Raw genomic sequence first — 21,883 nt, 5'->3', positions numbered from 1 at the left:
CTATCCCAGGGTGGTGTGGAGTGCAAAAAAACGATGGATTTAGGCCCAGATCCTTGTACTGGGGTGAATGTATGACATTGTTCTACATTCTGTCCATCAACTGTGTTTTTTGCAATTTTCACCCCGAGTGGGCTGGGTATGCTCAGACGTGAGTCCCAGGCTCTCCACACCACTGGAGTCAAGCTATCCAGGCTGATGAAGGCTGATAGACAGAAACCGGTCCTTGGATGCTTGATTCCGGTCTGGGAAAGACATGGCTTGGTAGTTCGGACTGGACTGTTCCCATGAGGCACAGGGTCAGAGCTGATTTGCATATAGCCAGTGTCTAACCCAGGGTGGTGTGGAGTGCAGAAAAACGATGGATTTAGGCCCAGATCCTTGTACTGGGGTGAATGTATGACATTGTTCTACATTCTGTCCATCAACTGTGTTTTTTGCAATTTTCACCCCGAGTGGGCTGGGTATGCTCCGACGTGAGTCCCAGGCTCTCCATACCACTGGAGTCAAGCTATCCAGGCTGATGAAGGCTGATAGCCAGAAACCGGTCCTTGGATGCTTGATTCCGGTCTGGGAAAGACATGGCTTGGTAATTCGGACTGGACTGTTCCCATGAGGCACAGGGTCAGAGCTGATTTGCATATATCCAGTGTCTATCCCAGGGTGGTGTGGAGTGCAAAAAAAACGACAGATTTAGGCCCAGATCCTTGTACTGGGGTGAATGTATGACATTGTTCTACATTCTGTCCATCAACTGTGTTTTTTGCAATTTTCACCCCGAGTGGGCTGGGTATGCTCAGAGGTGAGTCCCAGGCTCTCCACACCACTGGAGTCAAGCTATCCAGGCTGATGAAGGCTGATAGCCAGAAACCGGACCTCGGATGCTTGATTCCGGTCTGGGAAAGACATGGCTTGGTAGTTCGGACTGGACTGTTCCCATGAGGCACAGGGTCAGAGCTGATTTGCATATAGCCAGTGTCTAACCCAGGGTGGCGTGGAGTGCAAAAAAACGATGGATTTAGGCCCAGATCCTTGTACTGGGGTGAATGTATGACATTGTTCTACATTCTGTCCATCAACTGTGTTTTTTGCAATTGGCATGCTAAGGGGGCATGAATTGGAAGGAGCTTCTGTCCCGTTTAAACACACTGTTGGTACAAGGGATGTGCCCAGATGTTTTGGTGTTACATTTAGGTGAGAAAGACTTGGTGATAGAAAAAGGGTTGGCATTTTTAAGAGCCATGGAGGAGGATTTAAAGGAGGTACAAGGCCAGTGGGCAGGGTGCCACATTATATGGATGGAGTTCATTCCCAGGAGAATATGGCGCAGGGCCAACAAACCAGCAGCAATAGATAAGGCTAGAAGGAAACTCATTAAGAAGATGCAAGTTTTTTTCAGAGATTTGAGAATCAGCAGGACTGAGCATACAGACTTATGGTATAGACTGTTGAGTTTTTATAGGGGGATGGGGCCCACTTGTCAAACTATGGCATCGAGTTGTATTTATTACAGTTGAGAGAAGTGTTGGCTAAGGCTTTGGATATTCATCAGTGAGGGGCGGGGGGCAGAAAAAGTAGAGCTAGGGCCTTTTTCTGGGTGGCAGTTGGCCAAGAAGGTGGCATGGGTTAGCGAAGTTTATTGTTGTTGACAGCAGCATTCCAGGGTGAAAGGGAACGAGTAGACAAGCTCACGCTGGGATGAGGAAGGACGTTTGGGGTTAATTAGGAAGTTAAGTTAGTTAGTGGTTAATAGTTGCAATTAAACTGTATGGGAGATTAAATGTCTCGATTGCAGAAGCTCAGTCCAGGAAGAGTTAGAGACTTGCAATTTTAAGTTTTGTGGGGGAGGGACATTTAGGGGTGGGTGGTAGTTTAACATAGGTGAACATATTGGTATAGTGAGGTTTTAGTTTTGTAAGGCAAAAGGCCCAGAGGTTATATGTGATGTGCACCTGTTTCAATAAAAGCAGCCTTTTTCACACAAATCCAGTGTCAGTGGTCTGTGCTGCTCCCCCTCTTCCCCGAGTTATGTTGTTTTTATTTTAAGTATTAAATAGTCTAATGTTTTAGAACTACTGTTATGCTTGTATCATTGTCCAGTTCATTCTTCTCAAGAAATCTGAACTCTCATATGTTGTGTACCCAAAATGTAAAGAGAATACCTTGGGTTTGAAAGTAAAAAGGTCGATTGACTTTACTCATCTTAATTAATGTATGATGGAGAAATTTGGAACCACATCTATGTCTTTACTTGCTCAGACTGTCACTGACGAAACTCTCAGTAATGAATAATAAAAATGAGTGACTGCATTTATATTAAGTTCACTGCCCTTACAAGTCTCTATGTCTCTATAGTTAACTCTCACATGCCCCTCTCATGTGTAGTTAAGCTCCTACGCCTATGTGCTCCTCCCATCTGTGGTCAGTTCTAATGTTCTGTTTTCCTCTATGGTTGCTTCCCATTTGCTTCTTATCTCTGCAGTTATGTTCCATTATGCACTTCCTTTCTATGGTTTGTTTTTTATTTGCTATACTTGTCTATGTTTCAATCTCATATGCCCTCGCTCAGATACTAATTTGTCCATGCCCCTCTCTATAGTCAGTCCTCAAATGCTGATACTCTACATATTTAGTCTCAAGATGCTGCTCAAGTAGACAGTTAGTTCCTGTAGGCTGTGGTTATTTCACATACGGTTAGTTACCATGTACTCCCCATCTTTATGGTCTGTTTCCATCTGCTGATCCTCTCTGGTTACCTCGCGCGATCCTCTATAGTTACCTATTGTGATCCTCTACGGATCCTTTTATTATTACCTTTCATGATCCTCTATGGTTACATTTCATCTTGTGATCCTCTATGGTTACATCTAATCTTGTGATCCTTTATGGTTACTTCTTGTGATGCTCTATGATTACCTCTCATGATCCTCTATAGTTACATCTCATCTTGTGATCCTCTATGGCTACCTCTTGTGATCCTCTATGGTTACCTCTTGTGAGCCTCTATGGTTACCTCTCGTGATCCTCTATGGTTACCTCTTGTGATCCTCTATGGTTACCTCTCATGATACTCTATGGTTACCTCTCATGATCCTCTATGGTTACCTCTTGTGATCCTCTATGGTTACCTCGAGTGGTCCTCTACGGTTACCTCTTGTGATCCTCTATGATTAGCTTCCATGATCCTCTATGGTTACCTCTTGTGATCCTCTATGGTTACCTCTTGTGATCCTCTATGGTTACCTCTTATAATACTCTATGGTTACCTCTCATGATCCTCTATGGTTACCTCTCATTATGCTCTATGGTTACCTCTCATGATCCTCTATGGTTACCTCTCATGAACCTCTATGGTTACCTTACATGATCCTCTATGGTTACCTCTTGTGATCCTCTATGGTTACCTCTCATGATCCTCTATGGTTAACTCACATGATCCTCTATGGTAACCTCTCATGATCCTCTATGGTTACCTCTCATGATCCTCTATGGTTACCTCTTGTGATCCTCTATGGTTACCTCTCATGATTCTCTATGGTTAACTCTCATGATCCTTTATGGTTACTTCTTGTGATCCTCTATGGTTACCTCTTGTGATCTTCTATGGTAACCTCTCATTATCCTCTATGGTTACATCTCATCTTGTGATCCTCTATGGTTACCTCTCATGATCCTCTATGGTTACCTCTCATGATCCTCTATGGTTACCTCTTCTGATCCTCTATGGTTACCTCTCATGATCCTCTATGGTTACCTCTCATGATCCTTTATGGTTACCTCTTGTGATCCTCTATGGTTACCTCTCATGATCCTCTATGGTTACCTCTTGTTATCCTCTATGGTTAACTCTCATTATCCTCTATGGTTACCTCTCATGATCCTCTATGGCTACCTCTCATGAACCTCTATGGTTACCTTCCATGATCCTCTATGGTTACCTCTTGTGATCCTCTATGGTTACCTCTCATGATCCTCTATGGTTAACTCGCATGATCCTCTATGGTTACATCTCATCTTTTGATCCTCTATGGTTACCTCTTGCAATCCTCTATGGTTACCTCTCATGATCCTTTATGGTTACCTCTTGTGATCCTCTATGGTTACTTTTTGCGATCCTCTATGGTTACCTCTTGTGATCCTCTATGGTTACTTCTTGCGATCCTCTATGGTTACCGCTAGTGATCCTCTATGGTTACCTCTTGTGATCCTCTATGGTTAACTCTCACGATCTTCTATGGTTACATCTCATCTTTTGATCCTCTATGGTTACCTCTTGTGATCCTCTATGGTTACTCCTCATGATCATCTATGGTTACCTCTCATGAACCTCTATGGTTACCTCTCATGATCCTCTATGGTCACATTTCATCTTTTAATCCTCTATGGTTACCCCTCATGATCCTCTATGGTTACCTCTCATGATCCTGTATGGTTACATCTTGTGATCCTCTATGGTTACCTCTTGTGATCCTCTATGGTTACTTCTTGCGATCCTCTATGGTTACGCCTCATGATCATCTATGGTTACCTCTCATGAACCTCTATGGTTACCTCTCATGATCCTCTATGGTCACATTTCATCTTTTGATCCTCTATGGTTACCCCTCATGATCCTCTATGGTTACCTCTCATGATCCTGTATGGTTACCTCTTGTGATACTCTATGGTTACATCTTGTGATCCTCTATGGTTACCTCTTGTGATCCTCTATGGCTACCTTTTGTATGCTGATTCTGTCCTAAGATTGTTTCCATTTACTATGTGCATCTACTCAACAATTAGTTCCTATATGCTGCTCTGCTCAACTATGAGATACAAGAGGAGGCCACTTTATAGTGGCACATATGATGCTACTAAGTTCTATATACACTTAGTTGCATCTCTCTATCGTCAGTTTATATTTAGTGTTTCAGTTCTACGGTCAGTTCCTATATGCTGACCCTCGCTAGGTTTACATTCTGTGTGTTGTTCTTTTGTATGACTACTTCCTACAAACTGTACCTCCCTATGTTTAAGTCCTATGCAGTATATACATACCTCATCTCTTTGGTTACTTTTCATACATTTCTCCTATCTATGGGTTGATACTGCTCCACATAAGGGGTTAGTTCTGTTCTACATTCATATCAATACTTAGTTCCTATATAATGTTCTTCTTTAAAGATAATGCCCACATAATGCTCCAATCTAGGTTAGTCCATACATTGTAACTAGTAGCAGTTACTTTCCATATCATCCTCACCCCTACAGTCATGTCCTTGACAATGCCCCTCCCTATGGCTAGTTCCTTGATGATGCTCCTTTCTGCTTATTTTCATTATTGTACATCTGAACTCCTGTTTACTCTACAAACCTACCTTCATGAAGCTGTCTACCCACAGTATTGAACGGACCTTCAATGAAACTCGCTGGCCCTTCTCCAGCCTCTCCAGGGAGCAGGTGATGTTTGTACATTCCGCATTGCTGCAATTCTGAAACGAGATAAACGTGAAAGTCTATGGTTAGCACCACTCTGCACTCTTCAGAAATCACCTCTTCTTTTTCCTTATGTTTTTTAGAAACTCCCTTTGCTTTGATTGGAAGGACTTTTCAGTAAATGATTCTGAGTTCGCAGCTTCTTTTATTCAACAATAAAGACCTCATTCCGAATTACACGGGGTGAGGAGGGAATGGAGAGTAAGATCCACCCCAGTACTGTGCAATTACAGATTAAACCCATGAAATGGGGAATGACTGTGTGGGGCAGATTTTTTTCAGTTAAAAAAACCACATGCAATTCCTAATTCTAAGAGTATTAACACATACGTTTACCCCTGCTTAGAGCAGGCGAGTGCGACCTCTGGGTGGGGTGGGGGAAAAGAGGATGGAAGAAGAATGCATTTTCTGATGGGGGAGCATTGAATAGATAGGGGAGCAGCACATAGTTCTACTCTATCGGTAAAAAAGAAGGAATACATCTTTGCTGCTACAGCATCCAAGGCCTCATGCAACTTTACCATGCTGAATTCAGATGCAGAAAAATCAGCACACTTGCAATCAGGCATGGCAGAATTCCAAATGCCAATTCCACCCTGCCTGACACATGATGAAGGCCTAAGTGTGTTCTCACAAAGTTCTTTCATCGCCAGCCTGTTTCATCAATTATACAATCCTTTTTACAGCCTGGGTCAAGGCTAATATATGCTTGAATGTTAACAAACTATGGATTGGGTTCTCAGGTCATCTCATGGGAGAATGTCAGTGTCATGAATATCCTCAAGCAAACTCTAGCACCACAGCTTACCAGCTCAGTTTCTGACCCTCATGTCTAGAGTGACCATAGGGATCTTACACTCCACTATCCCATATACATCAGCAATGGTTGTAATAGTCTAAGTACCAAAAAGGTAGTTTCACAGTCCTTCATGTGTGGTAATCCTCCAGGCTTGATTACTCTAATGCAATCAATGTTTCAATACAAGCCTCAGAAGATTAACGTTCTCCAAAATGGTTGAACCATGGCCATAGAATAGCCAATGTTCAGGAACCTGAATTTAGGTTTGAAATGCTGCACAATCCGCACTCCTTGCCATCAGGCTTTGTAAGTACATGGTCGTAGTGTGTAGTGTTGTAGATTCACATGCTCTGCTTGCTCCTGCTATCTAGGGTTGTGCTCGGACTTTTGCAAGTTATTTTCTTTTTAAGAAATGTCCTGACTCACAAGATGTGATGTCACTCCTCACCCCATTCAAAATAAGCATGGGCACTGACTCCATCTTAGATTGTTTTCACAACGACTGTGAGAGTATTTGGAGTTTCGAGAGAGCATTGCTTGGTTCACCCTGCATATTGTGCAGTGTGAACTGGGAAATATAGTAAGAGATCTGCAATCATCACAAGTTTTCGGGAGGAGGGTGAGTGAATGTGAATCTAGAGCACAACACCCTGCGAAAAGATGCTTACAGGGTAAGTGAGATTTTCAGTTCATAACATGTGTGGCCATAGATACACATGCTCTCCATCAACTGTGAAGCAGGGCCCTCCATAAGCTGTGGCTAGTGAGTAGATGATGCAGATGGATGGAACAAAATCAATAAAACTCGTCGGACCAACCATAGCTTGCTGGAGGGCTAAGAATTTCTAGCAGCAGTGCTTTGTGAAAGAGTGAAGTGTTAACCTGTTGTAAACATAACAATCAAATGAAAACGAGGTGTGTTTCACTCCTGTCTCAAGAGAACAAAAAAAATATGTTTTTTTTGTTCTCTTGAGAGGAGTGAAAGGCATTCTTGATGCTGTATATGAGTGGAAGCAAGCTCGTTTTCATTTGATTGTTATGTTTACAAAAGGAAGAGAAGCAAGCTTATCTCAACTTCTCAACCCTTGTTTTGTTTTCATGTGTTAAACTGGTGGCACTTTGCAGATGTCAGCTGGGGGGAAGTCCCCTGAGAAAGCAATGGTTACCCCTTTCTTATGGGTAGAGCGCACCTGGGTGGAACAGGTAGGATCTCTTAGCTTTGTGGAAGCAGGATTGGATGCACTTAGTTATCTATCTTGTTTTACCTGCTTTGGAGATGGGAATTACCTTGTAAAGTTTCACAAAAGTTACGAAGAGCTGATCAGCCTTGTGTAAGGGCTTGGGCCTGTCGATGTAATATATTAGAGCTCTTTTAACATATAACATATAACATATACAGGGCTCTTTCCGCTATTGAATCTGGCTGCGTAAAGAATACTGGGACCTCTATAGTCTGAGTGAGGTGAAAAGATGAAATCACTTTGGGGAGAAACTTAGAATTGATACCTATGTACAACTGGGGGTTCTTTCAAGGTAAGTTCTTGCAGCTCGCTAATGTGTCTGAGGGATGTTATTGTCACTAGGAAGGCCCCTTTCACGAAAGGAGCTGTAGGGGGCATGAGTGTAAAGACTCAAATGGTAGTCCCATGAACAACACTAAGACTGCACATAGGGGCGGAGGTATTCTGTGAGGTATGACTCTCTTAAGACCCTCCATGAAAGCCTCAACTCTAAATCTTAAAGAGGGATGAATGTTCTGTGTTTTGCATGTAAGCTGCTATGACAGCTATGTGTACTGATGCGTAGGTGAAATCTGACTACTGTAGATGTAAGAGATGGCAGAGGATGCCCTGGACAAATAGCCTTTAGGCGGTCCGGGTTTTGGAAATAAATAGTGGCAAACCTCTTCCACTTTGCTGAGTAAATGGCCCGTGTAGTGGGGCTACGAGCTTTCAGCAGGATAGTCTAGTATCCCTGGGGAAGATTTAGATGCCTCAGATCACTAGATTGATCTGTCTGATCTGGGCTGCTCATGCTGGCTGATGGATATTCCCAGGAGCATGGAGTACCAGAACTGCCTGGCCCAAGAAAACCACTAGGATGGGCATCAAGGATGCTTGTCTCTTTTTCCTCACCATATACAGGCGGAATGGGATGGGAGGAAAAATGGAAACAAAGCTCCCCGACTAGTTCATCCATAGTTTATTGCCCATGGGCGTGAGAGTGGGTACCTGGAGGCAAAGTTTTGGCATTTTGCATTTTCGAGGTTGGCAAACAGGTCTATTTGCGGGATGACCCAACATATGAAATGCCTATAGAGGACCTGAAGGTGGAATTTCTACAAGTGAACTTGTTGAAGTGTTCTGCTGAGCAGGTCTGCAAAGTTATTTTCTGCCCCTGGAAGATATTCCACTAAGAGTTGTTTGTTGTGGTGGATCGCCCGATGCCAGATAACCTGCTCATGTACTGATAGCTGGGGAGAATGCATTTCATCCTGTTACAGCAGATAGTACATGGCAGTCATGTGGGCCACCTTGATGAGGACTACCTTCTCCCGAATGACCTGGAAGAAGGCTTTGAAGGCTTCGCAAATGGCCAGTAGTTCCAGGTAATTGATGGGCCCACACCCAAAGTATGGTCATGACGTTGATGTGTGCCTCCCAGTCTGTGAGGGATGCATCTGTGTTAAATGTCACATGCTGAATAGGGTCTGATGAAGGCTTGTCTTGTAACAAGTTTTTGCTGTTCCACTAGTGAAGAGAGCAGGGAGTGCTGACCTTTACAAGTATTAGATCATTAACATAGGTGGAAATGCATTCATGGAAACGGAAATACATTCTTCACACCTTTGAGGACTTGGTAAGTTTGCTACCCCAATCAAGTCACATGTATCCTGCTCTTAGAAAACATACAAAAACTTATGTGAATAATCTGGAATGGTATGACAATAAAGGCCTAAATGAGAAGCTGGCATTGAGGGAAGCCCTGAAAAAAGGCATTTAAATCTAATGGAAGAAGAAACGTTGAGACCTAAGGAAATTGTATAAGCTTCTATGCAACTATGCAAATATAAAAGGATCCAGGTGCTAAAAAGTGTAGGAATTGGTTAAGTCTGCCTGGAGAACCAAGAACTTGAAAGAGTTTTTGGGTACCTGGGGCTGCACAAGGCCTCCCTTAAATTTGGAAACAGGAGTTGGCCTCAAGCAATGACAGGAACTGTTCTCTTATTTATATCAAGTTATCAGTACTTATGACAGTGCCAGTTTAATACAGTGTGAATAGTGCTGGGGACCCCTATTTTTAAAAAGTGAATACTGTTTAAGCTGCAAGGGGCTTAAGTTGGTAGCCCCTTTGCATCGCTGACAAACACCCAGTGCAGCACCAGAGACCAGGGCCTGATATTCAAATTTGCGCCCAACACCACTGGACCCGGAAGTAGACATTTGAGGCCCAGAAGAGTTAGTACCCCGGAGGATTCTGCAGTATTGGGTGTCTGCTTGCCCCGTGCAGACTGGACTTCTACCAGGACCTAGAGGACTTGAGATATGCAGCTTTATGGCCAGGAACGCCTTCCCTGCTCGTGGGCAGAGGCCTAGTTGAAGACCCCCATCAATGCATCACATCCACAGAACCCTCAAGCTTTTTCAGCATACTGAATCCTCTGCATAATAAAGGGATTTATAGGAGTGATGAGTGTAGGAGAGTGGGGTCTGCAATCCTATGGTCACCCCAGATTTTTGCTTTTTGCTTCACTGGTTTACGACTTTCCCTGGCTGTGGGCCTGCTAATCAGACCCGCAGTCTAGCTGTTCTCTCTCTAAATTGACATCCATGTACTTTAGGTGCATTTACCAATTGGTACTGGGCCACCTTATCAGTCCCTGTACAGTGTACCTTAGGTACCCAGGGCATAGGTGTACCCAGGGCCTACCAGGGGCTGAAGCATGTATTATGCCACCCCTGGCTGGCCATCTAAACAGACACAACTGGCTGGTAAGACAGCTGGGGCAAGGTGGTGTAATCACCCTTTGCTGTAGATATAGTTACCTATATCTAACCCCAAAATGGACACATATATTCCTATCAGTCACTCCTATGGCAGGCCTTATCAATCCTGAAGGCAGAGTTCTTGGAATTATGTGAGATGGTGCTCTGGCATGAGCTGAGCCCATCTGCAGCTTGCGGAACCAAGTCCTAATAGCTGTTCCATGATAACGCTATACCATATACCCTTAAGTGCATTATAATCCTCGCGGTTGAATGCTAACTCTGGTATAACATTATCAAAACATGTCGAGTAAGGTGTCATACGAATTGGAATACTACCCCCTCGCCAATTCTGGTGACGGGGGTAGCATTCCACCCTTCTAGAGGGACACAACATGTATATAACTGTGAACCCCGGTTAAAGTTAACTTGAGCCTTGGCATCACATAATGGATGCTGCCACCACAGACACAAGTCTGACCTCCTGCTGCTGGGAGTCCTTCCAGCGAGGGAGGCTTGGACAAAGGGTTTCCTGCCTTGGGAGGTGCTAGCACCACCCCAGACAGGATTTTGTGTATTGGGTAGGACAGGCCTGAAAGGAATGAGACCTGCCCGGGGCACACAAGGTGTCCTGTGCATACACCAGTTCAAACCAGTTGCTGGGGCATCCCTGCCCCAGCTCGGGCGCGAAACCGGACCAAGGATAGGGGGTGTAACCACCCCACTTCCTGGTCCCACCCATAGGAGGGACCTAGTCATAGTACAGCCCCCTTTAGCAGGATAAAGGTAGGAGCTGGTCCCATTCAAAATTAGATTAATCCTGACTTGAAACTTTACAAGAAGAAACTCTGGACTTCGACGTTCTGCTCCACAGAAGACTGAAGAAATCTCCCTTGTGGGCAAGGAGTGTCCACCCTGCAACTGCAGGCACCATCAAGCGTCCAGCGGCTTCACTTTGTCGTCTTCCCTCGAGGATCCAGACTTCAGAGCCCGACGAGACCCGGATTCCCAGACCTCTCCGACCTCAACTCACATCTGCAGCACAGCTGAGATCCGTGGGTGCGACGAGACATGTGGGACCGGCCATCTTGGAGAAACTGCACTTCGCTTCCAGCACAACTCCCGAGGTAAACTCGACCAAGTGCTTTGGGGATTGAGAAGCCCCAACCCCGAGCAGCTTCTGCACCGAAGATCAGCCCTCCAGCTTCCACGAGATCTGCGTGGGGCCCTTCTGCCTGTTTACTGCTCGACGCATTGTCTGGTCACTTGCCGGCTGGCTAGTGGCCTCCTAGATGACGAACTTTGAAAACTACACTGCTGGTCTGGTTGCTCCAGACTGGCCCTTGCTCCCTTTCAAAAGAGGAGCACCCCGGACTCTCCTAGTCCTCACCAGACGCCTTTTCCACTCACCGCGTGGGTTGCCTTTGCCGAGGCCTGTTGATGCTGAATCAGGAACAGACACCGCCGACAGCAAGAGCCTACATGGGACAGCTCGTGCCTCCATCCTGGTCGTCGAAGACACCTCCTGGTCCACGTGGCTGCAGAGTCAAGCGTCCACTCTTCACCTGATTGCGACGACGACATCTGGTTCCTTCCTGGTTCCACTCCAGTCACTGGCTAGTGACTTTGAACATTGTCCCCTCTGCTTTCAGGTCTTCAGCATCTCTGATCCACCCTTGGATCACATCGGACATCTTCCTCCTGGTCACCTGCAGCATCTTTTCTTCCAGGCTTCATAGACTCCAACACAGAAACCCGACACGACTTCGCACCTATGCACCCGCAGCCCGTGGGTGAGGTAACGAGAGCATTTTGGTGCTCTAGGGTAGATTGACTCTCCTAGTGTCCAGATTCACAGTCGTTTTAGTCCTAACTAGTTAGGATTGTCCGTACTCACCTTTTTCTTGAACTGTACTGTCCATAGACATTGTTACGCATCCCACGTGTGAGTCCACACTCTGCACACGCATCCCGTGGGCCTCCTATTACTTACCTAAAGTTAGGGTAGTGTAATCCCAGCGTTCCTTCAGCCTCTGGACAGCTCCATTCCTTCTATCGATTTCCTTATACCATTTACTTAGTATACGGTTTGCTGTGCCCCTAGGGCACCATCGTAATTTTGTGCAACTTATCGTATTTTTCCTAGGAGATTGTAATGTGCTTAGCCCTCTGATCTCATAAAGAGTTCAGAGGTGTTTGTTATTAATAAATATATTGTTTATTTTCTTAACAACCTGTGTGGTGTCCTTTCATCTGGTATTCAAGGGGTTATATTGTGGTAAAACAGCTGGCTTCACATGCCAAAAGAGTTTAGCCTAAGACTGCTTTGTCCATGCTACCATTAGGATAGCTGGTCTATAAGGTTGACTTACAACCAATCACCATAAGGGTTGTTTGGACTGATACAAGGTGATCACTGGAACTAGTTAGCATCATATATCAGGCCAACCTCTCACATTGGTGTGCAGCGGTTGGGATTTGAGCTTGCTGTTGTTTTTACCAAATATAATCTTGAAATATCATTTGAAAGATCACATAAGGTACCATAAGTACATATAACAAGCTTAGAAATACTCTGAGTTCTACTGAACCAGCTGTTGTAGTAGAAAGGGCCTAGCACACCCTGACTACAACTCTTAGCAAGGGATCAGTAGGAAAACCCATAGTGTAGGTAAGTGCACCACTTACACCTCACTAGAAAGCATGTCTACCACAGGAGAGGCCTCAGTGACTCCCCTAGTGGTTAGTGACCCTCCACAGGTCCTTTCCAGATATGCAGCCCTCAGCTTCCAGGAGATGAGACAATTGTGTACCTCCAGGAAACTGAAACAGGGTTCTAACCCTACCACTCCTTTTCTGCTAGGTCTCTTAGAGACATATGATGCCAGAAGGGCTGCTAATGCAGGCCCCTCTAATCCAGATGGGAGCATGTCCCCCTTTGAAGGCGATCCAGGTGATCCAGACTCTAACCTCCCTGAGACAGAAGATGTCAATGGTTGGGAAGAGGGAGACTTATCTGAGGATGAGGCAGAAAATGGCCAACCTTTAGTCAGTAGACTTACCAGGGCCAACTTAGACCTACATGGGGAGGGAACTGGGAGAGCTCCAGTGCCATCCACTAGCAGGCCTAACTTTGGGGTCAGGAGAGATAGATCTCCTTCTAGGGACTCCAACAGATCTGTTCAATCCCATGCCTCTCATGCATCTGCTCAGAGGAGGATGACTTCCCCTCAGAGGAGAGAGCATGAGGCAAAGATGAAGGAAGTTAATCTGAGGATTCAAAGGGAAGAACTTGCCCTTGCCAAAGAGAAACTTGCCTTTGCTAGAGAACAACAGTTGAGTGGGTTAGCACCCACTGGTGGCAGCAATATCCCTAAGGATAAAGACAGGAGTTTTGATAATAGACACCTGAGTAAAATAGTGCCCTCCTATAAGACAGGAGATGATATCCACAAGTGGATAACTGCTCTGGAGAGAGCCTGCAAAGTTCAGCAGGTACCCCAGAGTCAGTGGGCAGCAATATTGTGGCTCTCCTTTGAAGGTAAAGGTAGAGATAAGCTCCTCACTGTTAGGGATGAGGATGCTAATGATTACCAAGTCTTGAAAACTGCACTGATTGATGGGTTTGGCTTAACAACTGAACAGTACAGGTTGATGTTCAGAGACACCCAGAAAACTCAGGCTCAAGATTGGACTGACTTTGTTGATTGTGCCACTAAGGCTTTGGAAGGCTGGTTACTGGGTAGTAAAGTTACTGATTACACAGGATTGTATAATCTAATTATGAGAGAGCAAATCTTAAATAATTGTCAGAACAAGTTGTTGCATCAGCCCTTGATTGACTCAGATCTGACCTCTCCCCAAGAATTGGGAAAGAAGGCATACAGATCGGTCAGAACAAGTGTCAAGCAGCAGAACCAGAACCAGGGTGGTGGCCAGAAGAAAGCAGACCAGAAGGGTAATAATGAGAATAAGCAAAATGACCAGAAGTCTTCAACAGGACCCCAACAATCTAAGGAGGGTGGGTCCCAGAATTCCCAAAAGAAGAATGATGGTCCTAAGAAACCATGGTGCCAATACTGTAAAAGTAAAACTCACTGGTTTAGTGAGTGCACCAAGAAAGGCCAAACTCCTACCACTACTGTCCCTAAGACACCTGCACCCCCTAGTACAGTTAGTAGTGGTAGTGCACCCCCCAAGGCTATAGTAGGGTTAACCCTGGGAACTGAGGCGGGTTCTGACTTAGTCAGAATACCTACTCAGGCTGTTCTTGTTTGTACTGGGGAAATGGATATGGCCCCTACTGTGAGTCCTAGTACTCTGGGCAAATACAGGCAAACGCCTTTAATCAATGGGAAAATGGCTCAGGCCTACAGGGACACATGTGCCAGTGTCACTATGGTGACACCATTTGTAGACCCTGACCAGATCATGCTAGGTTCAGACTACCTAGTGACCAATGCTAGCAACGTCACTACCAATCACAGTATGGCAGTTGTTAACTTCTCCTGGGGAGGGGTAACTGGCCTCAAAAGGGTTGTAGTTAGTTCAGACCTCCCAGTGGATTGTCTTTTGGGCAATGATTTGGAATCCTCACTGTGGTCAGATGTGGAGTACAGGACTCGTGTAGAAATGCTAGGTGTCTCCTCACATGTCCTTGCTGTGACCAGGTCACAGGCCAAGAAATGCCCAGCTGAACAAGTGCTGGATCCTGGAAGAATGGACCAGACACTACCCAAGAGGAAGAACAGTAGGGTTAAGGCAGAGCCTTCCCCCCTGCCTCAGGTTGAGGATCAGCCCTCTCAGGAGGCTGACCCAAAGACCCCAGAAGGAACTGTCCTAGAAGAGCTTGAACCTGAACAGATTGAGTTTCTTGGGACAGGGGGACCTTCCAGGGCAGACTTGAGACAGGCACAGTTAGACTGTTCCTCCCTTGAACCCCTCAGACAGCAGGCTGCTGCTGAGGCTGCAGGGAATGCTACAGGTGCCCACAAGGTATATTGGGATGAAGGACTCCTATACTCTGAGGCAAGAGACCCCAAGCCTGGTGCTACCAGGAGGCTGGTCATCCCCTTGTCTCTTAGAGGTTTCCTTCTCACCTTAGCCCATGAGATTCCCCTTGCAGGTCACTTAGGCCAGAACAAGACTTGGGACAGGCTTGCCCCACACTTTCACTGGCCTCATATGTCTGAAGGCACCAAAGAGTTTTGTCGCTCATGTGTCACCTGTCAAGCCAGTGGCAAATCAGGTGGCCCAACAAAGGCCCCCCTTATACCACTACCTGTGGTGGGGGTACCCTTTGAGAGAGTGGGGATAGACATTGTTGGACCAATGGACCCCCCAACAGCATCTGGGCACAGATTTATACTGGTGGTAGTGGATCATGCCACCAGGTATCCAGAAGCTATTCCCCTTAGGACCACTACAGCTCCGGTTGTGGCCAGGGCCCTGCTTGGAGTTTTCTCCAGAGTGGGGTTTCCTAAGGAGGTTGTCTCTGACAGAGGTGCAAACTTCATGTCAGGATACTTGACTGCAATGTGGAAGGAGTGTGGTGTAAATTACAAATTTACCACACCCTATCACCCACAGTGCAATGGGCTTGTTGAGAGATTCAACAAGACCCTATAAGGGATGATAAAAGGGTTACCTGAAAAGCTTAGTCGAAGATGGTACATCCTTTTACCCTGCCTCCTGTTTGCTTACAGAGAGGTCCCACAGAAGGGGGTTGGCTACAGCCCTTTTGAGCTTCTGTTTGGGAATCCTGTAAGAGGACCCCTATGTCTTGTAAAGGAAGGATGGGAGTTACCTCTCAAAAAGCCTAAACTTGACATAGTGGACTATGTACTTGGTCTCCGCTCCAGAATGGCAGAGTACATGGAGAAGGCATCCAAAAACCTTGAGGCCAGCCAAGAACTTCAAAAAGCTTGGCATGACCAAAAGGCTGTCCTAACTGTTTATCATGCAGGACATAAGGTGTGGGTGTTTGAGCCAGTGGCCCCAGCAGCTCTCCAAGACAGATGATCTGGACCCCATACCATTATTGAGCAAAAGGGAAAGGTCACCTACCTGGTGGACCTTGGAACTCCCAGGAGCCCCCACAGGGTGCTTCATGTTAACAGGTTCAAGGCATTTGTCGACAGGGAAAACATGGGCTTGCTCATGGCAACAGATGAGGGACAGGAGGAAGAGAGTGACCCTCTCCCAGACCTGCTCACTCAGAACCCTGATGATGGGTCAGTTGATGGTGTAGTCTTTTCTGACAGCCTCTCTGAGCATCAACAAGAGGATTGCAAACAAGTTCTTCAATCCTTTAGACAAATGTTCTCACTGACACCCAGTCAGACAAACTGGTGCACCCATGAGGTGGACACTGGTGACAGTCTGCCTGTCAAGAGTAAAATCTACAGGCAACCTGACCACGTCAGGGACTGCATAAAGAAAGAAGTCCAAAAGATGTTGGAATTGGGAGTCATTGAACCCTCAGAGAACCCTTGGGCTAGTCCTGTAGTTCTAGTGCCAAAACCTCACACCCAGGATGGTAAGAGAGAGATTAGGTTTTGTGTAGACTACAGGGGTCTCAATGCTGTCACTAAGACAGATGCCCATCCAATACCTAGGGCAGATGAACTTATAGACAAGTTGGCTTCTGCAACTTTCTTGAGTACATTTGACCTAACAGCTGGTTATTGGCAGATCAGGTTAGCTGAGGATGCCAAGGCCAAAACAGCATTATCTACCCCAGGAGGTCATTACCAATTTGTGGTGATGCCCTTTGGTTTGAAAAATGCACCTGCCACTTTTCAAAGGTTGGTGAACCAAGTCCTCACTGGGTTGGATGACTTTTGTGCAGCATATCTAGATGATATTGCTGTCTTCAGCTCCACCTGGGAGGATCACCTGATCCACCTGAGAAAAGTTTTGGAGGCCCTGCAAAAGGCAGGCCTCACTATCAAGGCCACCAAGTGCCAGATAGGGCAGCGTCAGGTTGTGTACCTGGGCCACCTTGTAGGTGGGGGCCAGGTTCAACCCTTGGAGAGCAAGATACAGGCCATAAAGGACTGGGCTCCTCCAACCACCCAGACACAGGTCAGAGCTTTCTTGGGCCTGTCTGGTTACTATAGGAAGTTTGTCAAAATTTATGGGTCCATTGTGACACCACATAATGACTTGACAAGCAAGAAAATGCCAAAGAAAGTTCAGTGGACAGTTAGCTGTCAGAAGGCATTCGATGACCTGAGGCCATGTGTACTGCACCTATTCTCAAGAGTCCTGACTACTCCAAAACCTTCACTGTCCAAACAGATGCATCTGAGTTGGGTGTGGGAGCTGTTCTATCTCAACTGAATATTGATGGTCATGACCAGCCCATTGCTTTTATAAGTAGAAGGCTGACCCCTAGAGAGAAACGTTGGTCAGCTATTGAGAGGGAGGCCTTTGCTGTGATTTGGGCCCTGAAGAAGTTGAGGCCATACTTGTTTGGAACTCACTTCAAGATTCAGACCGACCATAAGCCCCTCTTATGGCTAAATCAGATGAAGGGTGAAAACCCCAAACTTCTTAGGTGGTCCATTTCCCTACAGGGGATGGACTTTACAGTGGAGCACAGACCAGAGACTGACTATGGCAATGCAGATGGTCTCTCCAGGTATTTCCACTTAGAACAGGAAGACTCACCTGGTCAAGGTTAGTTTAATGTCCCTAAGTTTGGGGGGGGGGGTTATGTAGAAGAGTGGGGTCTGCAATCCTATGGTCACCCCAGATTTTTGCTTTTTGCTTCACTGGTTTACGACTTTCCCTGGCTGTGGGCCTGCTAATCAGACCCACAGCCTAGCTGTTCTCTCTCTAAATTGACATCCATGTACTTTAGGTGCATTTACCAATTGGTACTGGGCCACCTTATCAGTCCCTGTACAGTGTACCTTAGGTACCCAGGGCATAGGTGTACCCAGGGCCTACCAGGGGCTGAAGCCTGTATTATGCCACCCCTGGCTGGCCATCTAAACAGACACAACTGGCTGGTAAGACAGCTGGGGCAAGGTGGTGTAATCACCCTTTGCTGTAGATATAGTTACCTATATCTAACCCTAAATGGACACATATATTCCTATCAGTCACTCCTATGGCAGGCCTTATCAATCCTGAAGGCAGAGTACTTGGAATTATGTGAGATGGTGCTCTGGCATGAGCTGAGCCCGTCTGCAGCTTGCGGAACCAAGTCCTAATAGCTGTTCCATGATAACGCTATACCATATACTCTTAAGTGCATTATAATCCTCGCGGTTGAATGCTAACTCTGGTATAACATTAGCAAAACATGTCGAGTAAGGTGTCATACGAATTGGAATACTACCCCCTCGCCAATTCTGGCGACGGGAATAGCATTCCACCCTTCTAGAGGGACACGACATGTATATAACTGTGAACCCCAGTTAAAGTTAACTCGAGCCTTGGCATCACAAAATGGATGCTGCCACCACAGACACAAGTCTGACCTCCTGCTGCTGGGAGTCCTTCCAGCGAGGGAGGCTTGGGCAAAGGGTTTCCTGCCTTGGGAGGTGCTAGCACCACCCCAGACAGGATTTTGTTTATTGGGTAGGACAGGCCTGAAAGGAATGAGACCTGCCCGGGGCACACAAGGTGTCCTGTGCATACACTGGTTCAAACCAGTTACTGGGGCATCCCTGCCCTAGCTCGGGCATGAAACCGGACAAAGGATAGGGGGTGTAACCACCCCCCTTCCTGGTCCCACCCATAGGAGGGACCTATTCATAGTACAGCCCACTTTAGCAGGATAAAGGTAGGAGCTGGTCCCATTCCAAATTAGATTCATCCTGACTTGAAACTTTACAAGAAGAAACTCTGGACTTCAACGTTCTGCTCCACAGAAGACTGAAGAAATCTCCCTTGTGGGCAAGGAGTGTCCACCCTGCAACTGCAGGCACCATTAAGCATCCAGCGGCTTCACTTTGTCGTCTTCCCTCGAGGATCCAGACTTCAGAGCCCGACGAGACCCGGATTCCCAGACCTCTCCGACCTCAACTCACATCTGCAGCACAGCTGAGATCCGTGAGTGCGACGAGACACGTGGGACCTGCCATCTTGGAGAAACTGCACTTCGCTTCCAGCACAACTCCCGAGGTAAACTCGACCAAGTGCTTTGGGGCTTGAGAAGCCCCAGCCCCGAGCAGCTCCTGCACCGAAGATCAGCCCTCCAGCTTCCACGAGATCTGCGTAGGGCCCTTCTGCCTGTTTGCTGCTCGATGCGTTGTTTGGTCACTTGCCGGCTGGCTAGTGGCCTCCTAGACGACCAACTTTGAAAACTACACTGCTGGTCTGGTTGCTCCAGACTGGCCCTTGCTCCCTTCCAAAAGAGCAGCACCCCGGACTCTCCTAGTCCGCACCAGACGCGTTTTCCACTCACCGCATGGGTTGCCTTTGCCAATGCCTGTTGACACCGAATCCGGAACAGACACCGCTGACAGCGAGAGCCTACGTGGGACAGCTCCTGCCTCCATCCTGGTCATCGAAGACACCTCCTGGCCACGTGGCTGCAGAGTCAAGCGTCCACTCTTCACCTGATCGCAACAACGACATCTGGTTCCTTCCTGGTTCCACTCCAGTCACTGGCTAGTGACTTTGAACATTGTCCCCTCTGCTTTCAGGTCTTCAGCATCTCTGATCCACCCTTGGATCACATCGGACATCTTCCTCCTGGTCGCCTGCAGCATCTTTCCTTCCAGGCTCCATAGACTCCAACGCAGAAACCCGACACGACTTTGCACCTATGCACCCGCAGCCCGTGGGTGAGGTAACGAGAGCATTTCGGTGCTCAAGGGTAGATTGACTCTCCTAGTGTCCAGATTCACAGTCGTTTTAGTCCTAACTAGTCAGGATTGTCCGTACTCACCTTTTTCTTGAACTGTACTGTCCATAGACGTTGTTACGCATCCCGCGTGTGAGTCCACACTCTGCACACGCGTCCCGTGGGCCTCCTATTACTTACCTAATGTTAGGGTAGTGTAGTCCCAGCATTCCTACAGCCTCTGGACAGCTCCATTCCTTCTATCGATTTCCTTATACCATTTACTTAGTATATGGTTTGCCGTGCCCCTAGGGCACCATCGTAATTTTGTGCAACTTATCGTATTTTTCCTAAGAGATTGTCATGTGCTTAGCCCTCTGATCTCATAAAGAGTTCAGAGGTGTTTGTTATTAATAAATATATTGTTTATTTTCATAACAACCTGTGTGGTGTCCTTTCATCTGGTATTCAAGGGGTTATATTGTGGTAAAACAGCTGGCTTCACATGCCAAAACAGTTTAGCCTAAGACTGCTTTGTCCATGCTACCATTAGGATAGCTGGTCTATAAGGTTGACTTACAACCAATCACCATAAGGGTTGTTTGGACTGATACAAGGTGATCACTAGAACTAGTGAGCATCATATATCAGGCCAACCTCTCACAATGAGTGCCTGGAATTCTTGGTATCCATCTGGTTTATCTCTCGTAAGGAATTACTTGCATACTTTTGTTCACCTGGGCCATCACCACACCATAAACAGACGGTGTTACGATTACTTACCCGTTTGTACAGTGCCCAGAATGAGCGGTTTTAAAAGGACTACAATAGCCTCAGGACCGGTGCGCACTGAACTATCTGCACCTAGCTACGACCAGCCACAAATAGGGATCCAGAGGGATCCAGAGACCCCCTCAAACAGTGGGTGACCGGGGCATCACCCACTGTGCCCAGACAGACCTGATCATCACCCGGCTATTGCTATTTCATTTGCTTCCTACAAGTACAATTCACAATCTGCGACTAGACACAGAGTGGACTACTACCAGCCTGGCCCCTTTGAGTGACATTTTTACTGAAAGGCGATGGCAGCTTTAAAGGGAACCTTTCAGCACCAACTCACTTTGTGCAGACCCGGTCTGTACCAAGGGTTAATTTATATAGCAGATGGAACCCGATGTCAAGGGAGCAGAGTCCCCCCAACTATTACACCCTCCCCCCATTACCGGTAATGACACTGAATATTTCTAGTAAGACGTCGCTGGCCAGAAGTATCTGGCGGCCATGCTTTGATTGCAGTTGTTTCTTTTAAAAATCAATTTAATGTTTAACAATGACAGTTTAATACAGTGTGAATAGTGCTGGGGACCCCTATTTTTAAAAAGTGAATACTGTTTAAGCTGCAAGGGGTTTGAACCCTGCGGTTTTAGGCTCTCTATGATCTGAGCACCCCGTTTTCTGCATGTTTGAGTTGACCCCCTCCCCAGTTACGCGGAGCACTAGCATGAATGTTTTTCTACAGATAGGTATGGGTGACTCGATTTCCCTACCCTTACCCCCCTGGTTTCCTGCCATTCTTGCATACCTCCCATCTGGTCTCAGACCACAGCTTGATAATCCTAGTTTGGCAATCGGACACTACCTAATCTCCAGCCCATCTGAAGACCCACCAATCGGACATACCCAGCCCTAATGTTAGCTCGCCACTGGGGTAACTGGCGTTAACGCACTTCAGCAATAACCTAGGGTAGTAAGCACTACATAAATAAAAGAACGAGGGCCTGTACCAACCCACCTGTGAGCAGGGTACAGCAGCCCATGGCT

General features: G+C 46.5%; 1 protein-coding gene across 3 annotated transcripts in view; it reads right to left on the bottom strand.

Annotated features, from left to right (window-relative positions):
• Window positions 1-21,883, bottom strand: part of ITGA2B (integrin subunit alpha 2b) — a 298,569-nt gene that overhangs the window by 45,554 nt on the left and 231,132 nt on the right. For all 3 annotated transcript variants that reach the window (XM_078645167.1, XM_078645165.1, XM_078645166.1), the window contains one exon: window positions 5,355-5,468. In XM_078645167.1, the coding sequence (XP_078501293.1) occupies window positions 5,355-5,468 (114 nt within the window). The remainder of the gene's footprint in view (window positions 1-5,354; window positions 5,469-21,883) is intronic.

This window comes from Lissotriton helveticus, chromosome 5_1 (genome assembly GCF_964261635.1).
Source record: "Lissotriton helveticus chromosome 5_1, aLisHel1.1, whole genome shotgun sequence".
Lineage (NCBI taxonomy): Eukaryota > Metazoa > Chordata > Amphibia > Caudata > Salamandridae > Lissotriton > Lissotriton helveticus.
The sequence above is the reverse complement of the archived record's forward strand: the minus strand, read 5'-3'. Positions and strand labels throughout refer to the sequence as shown.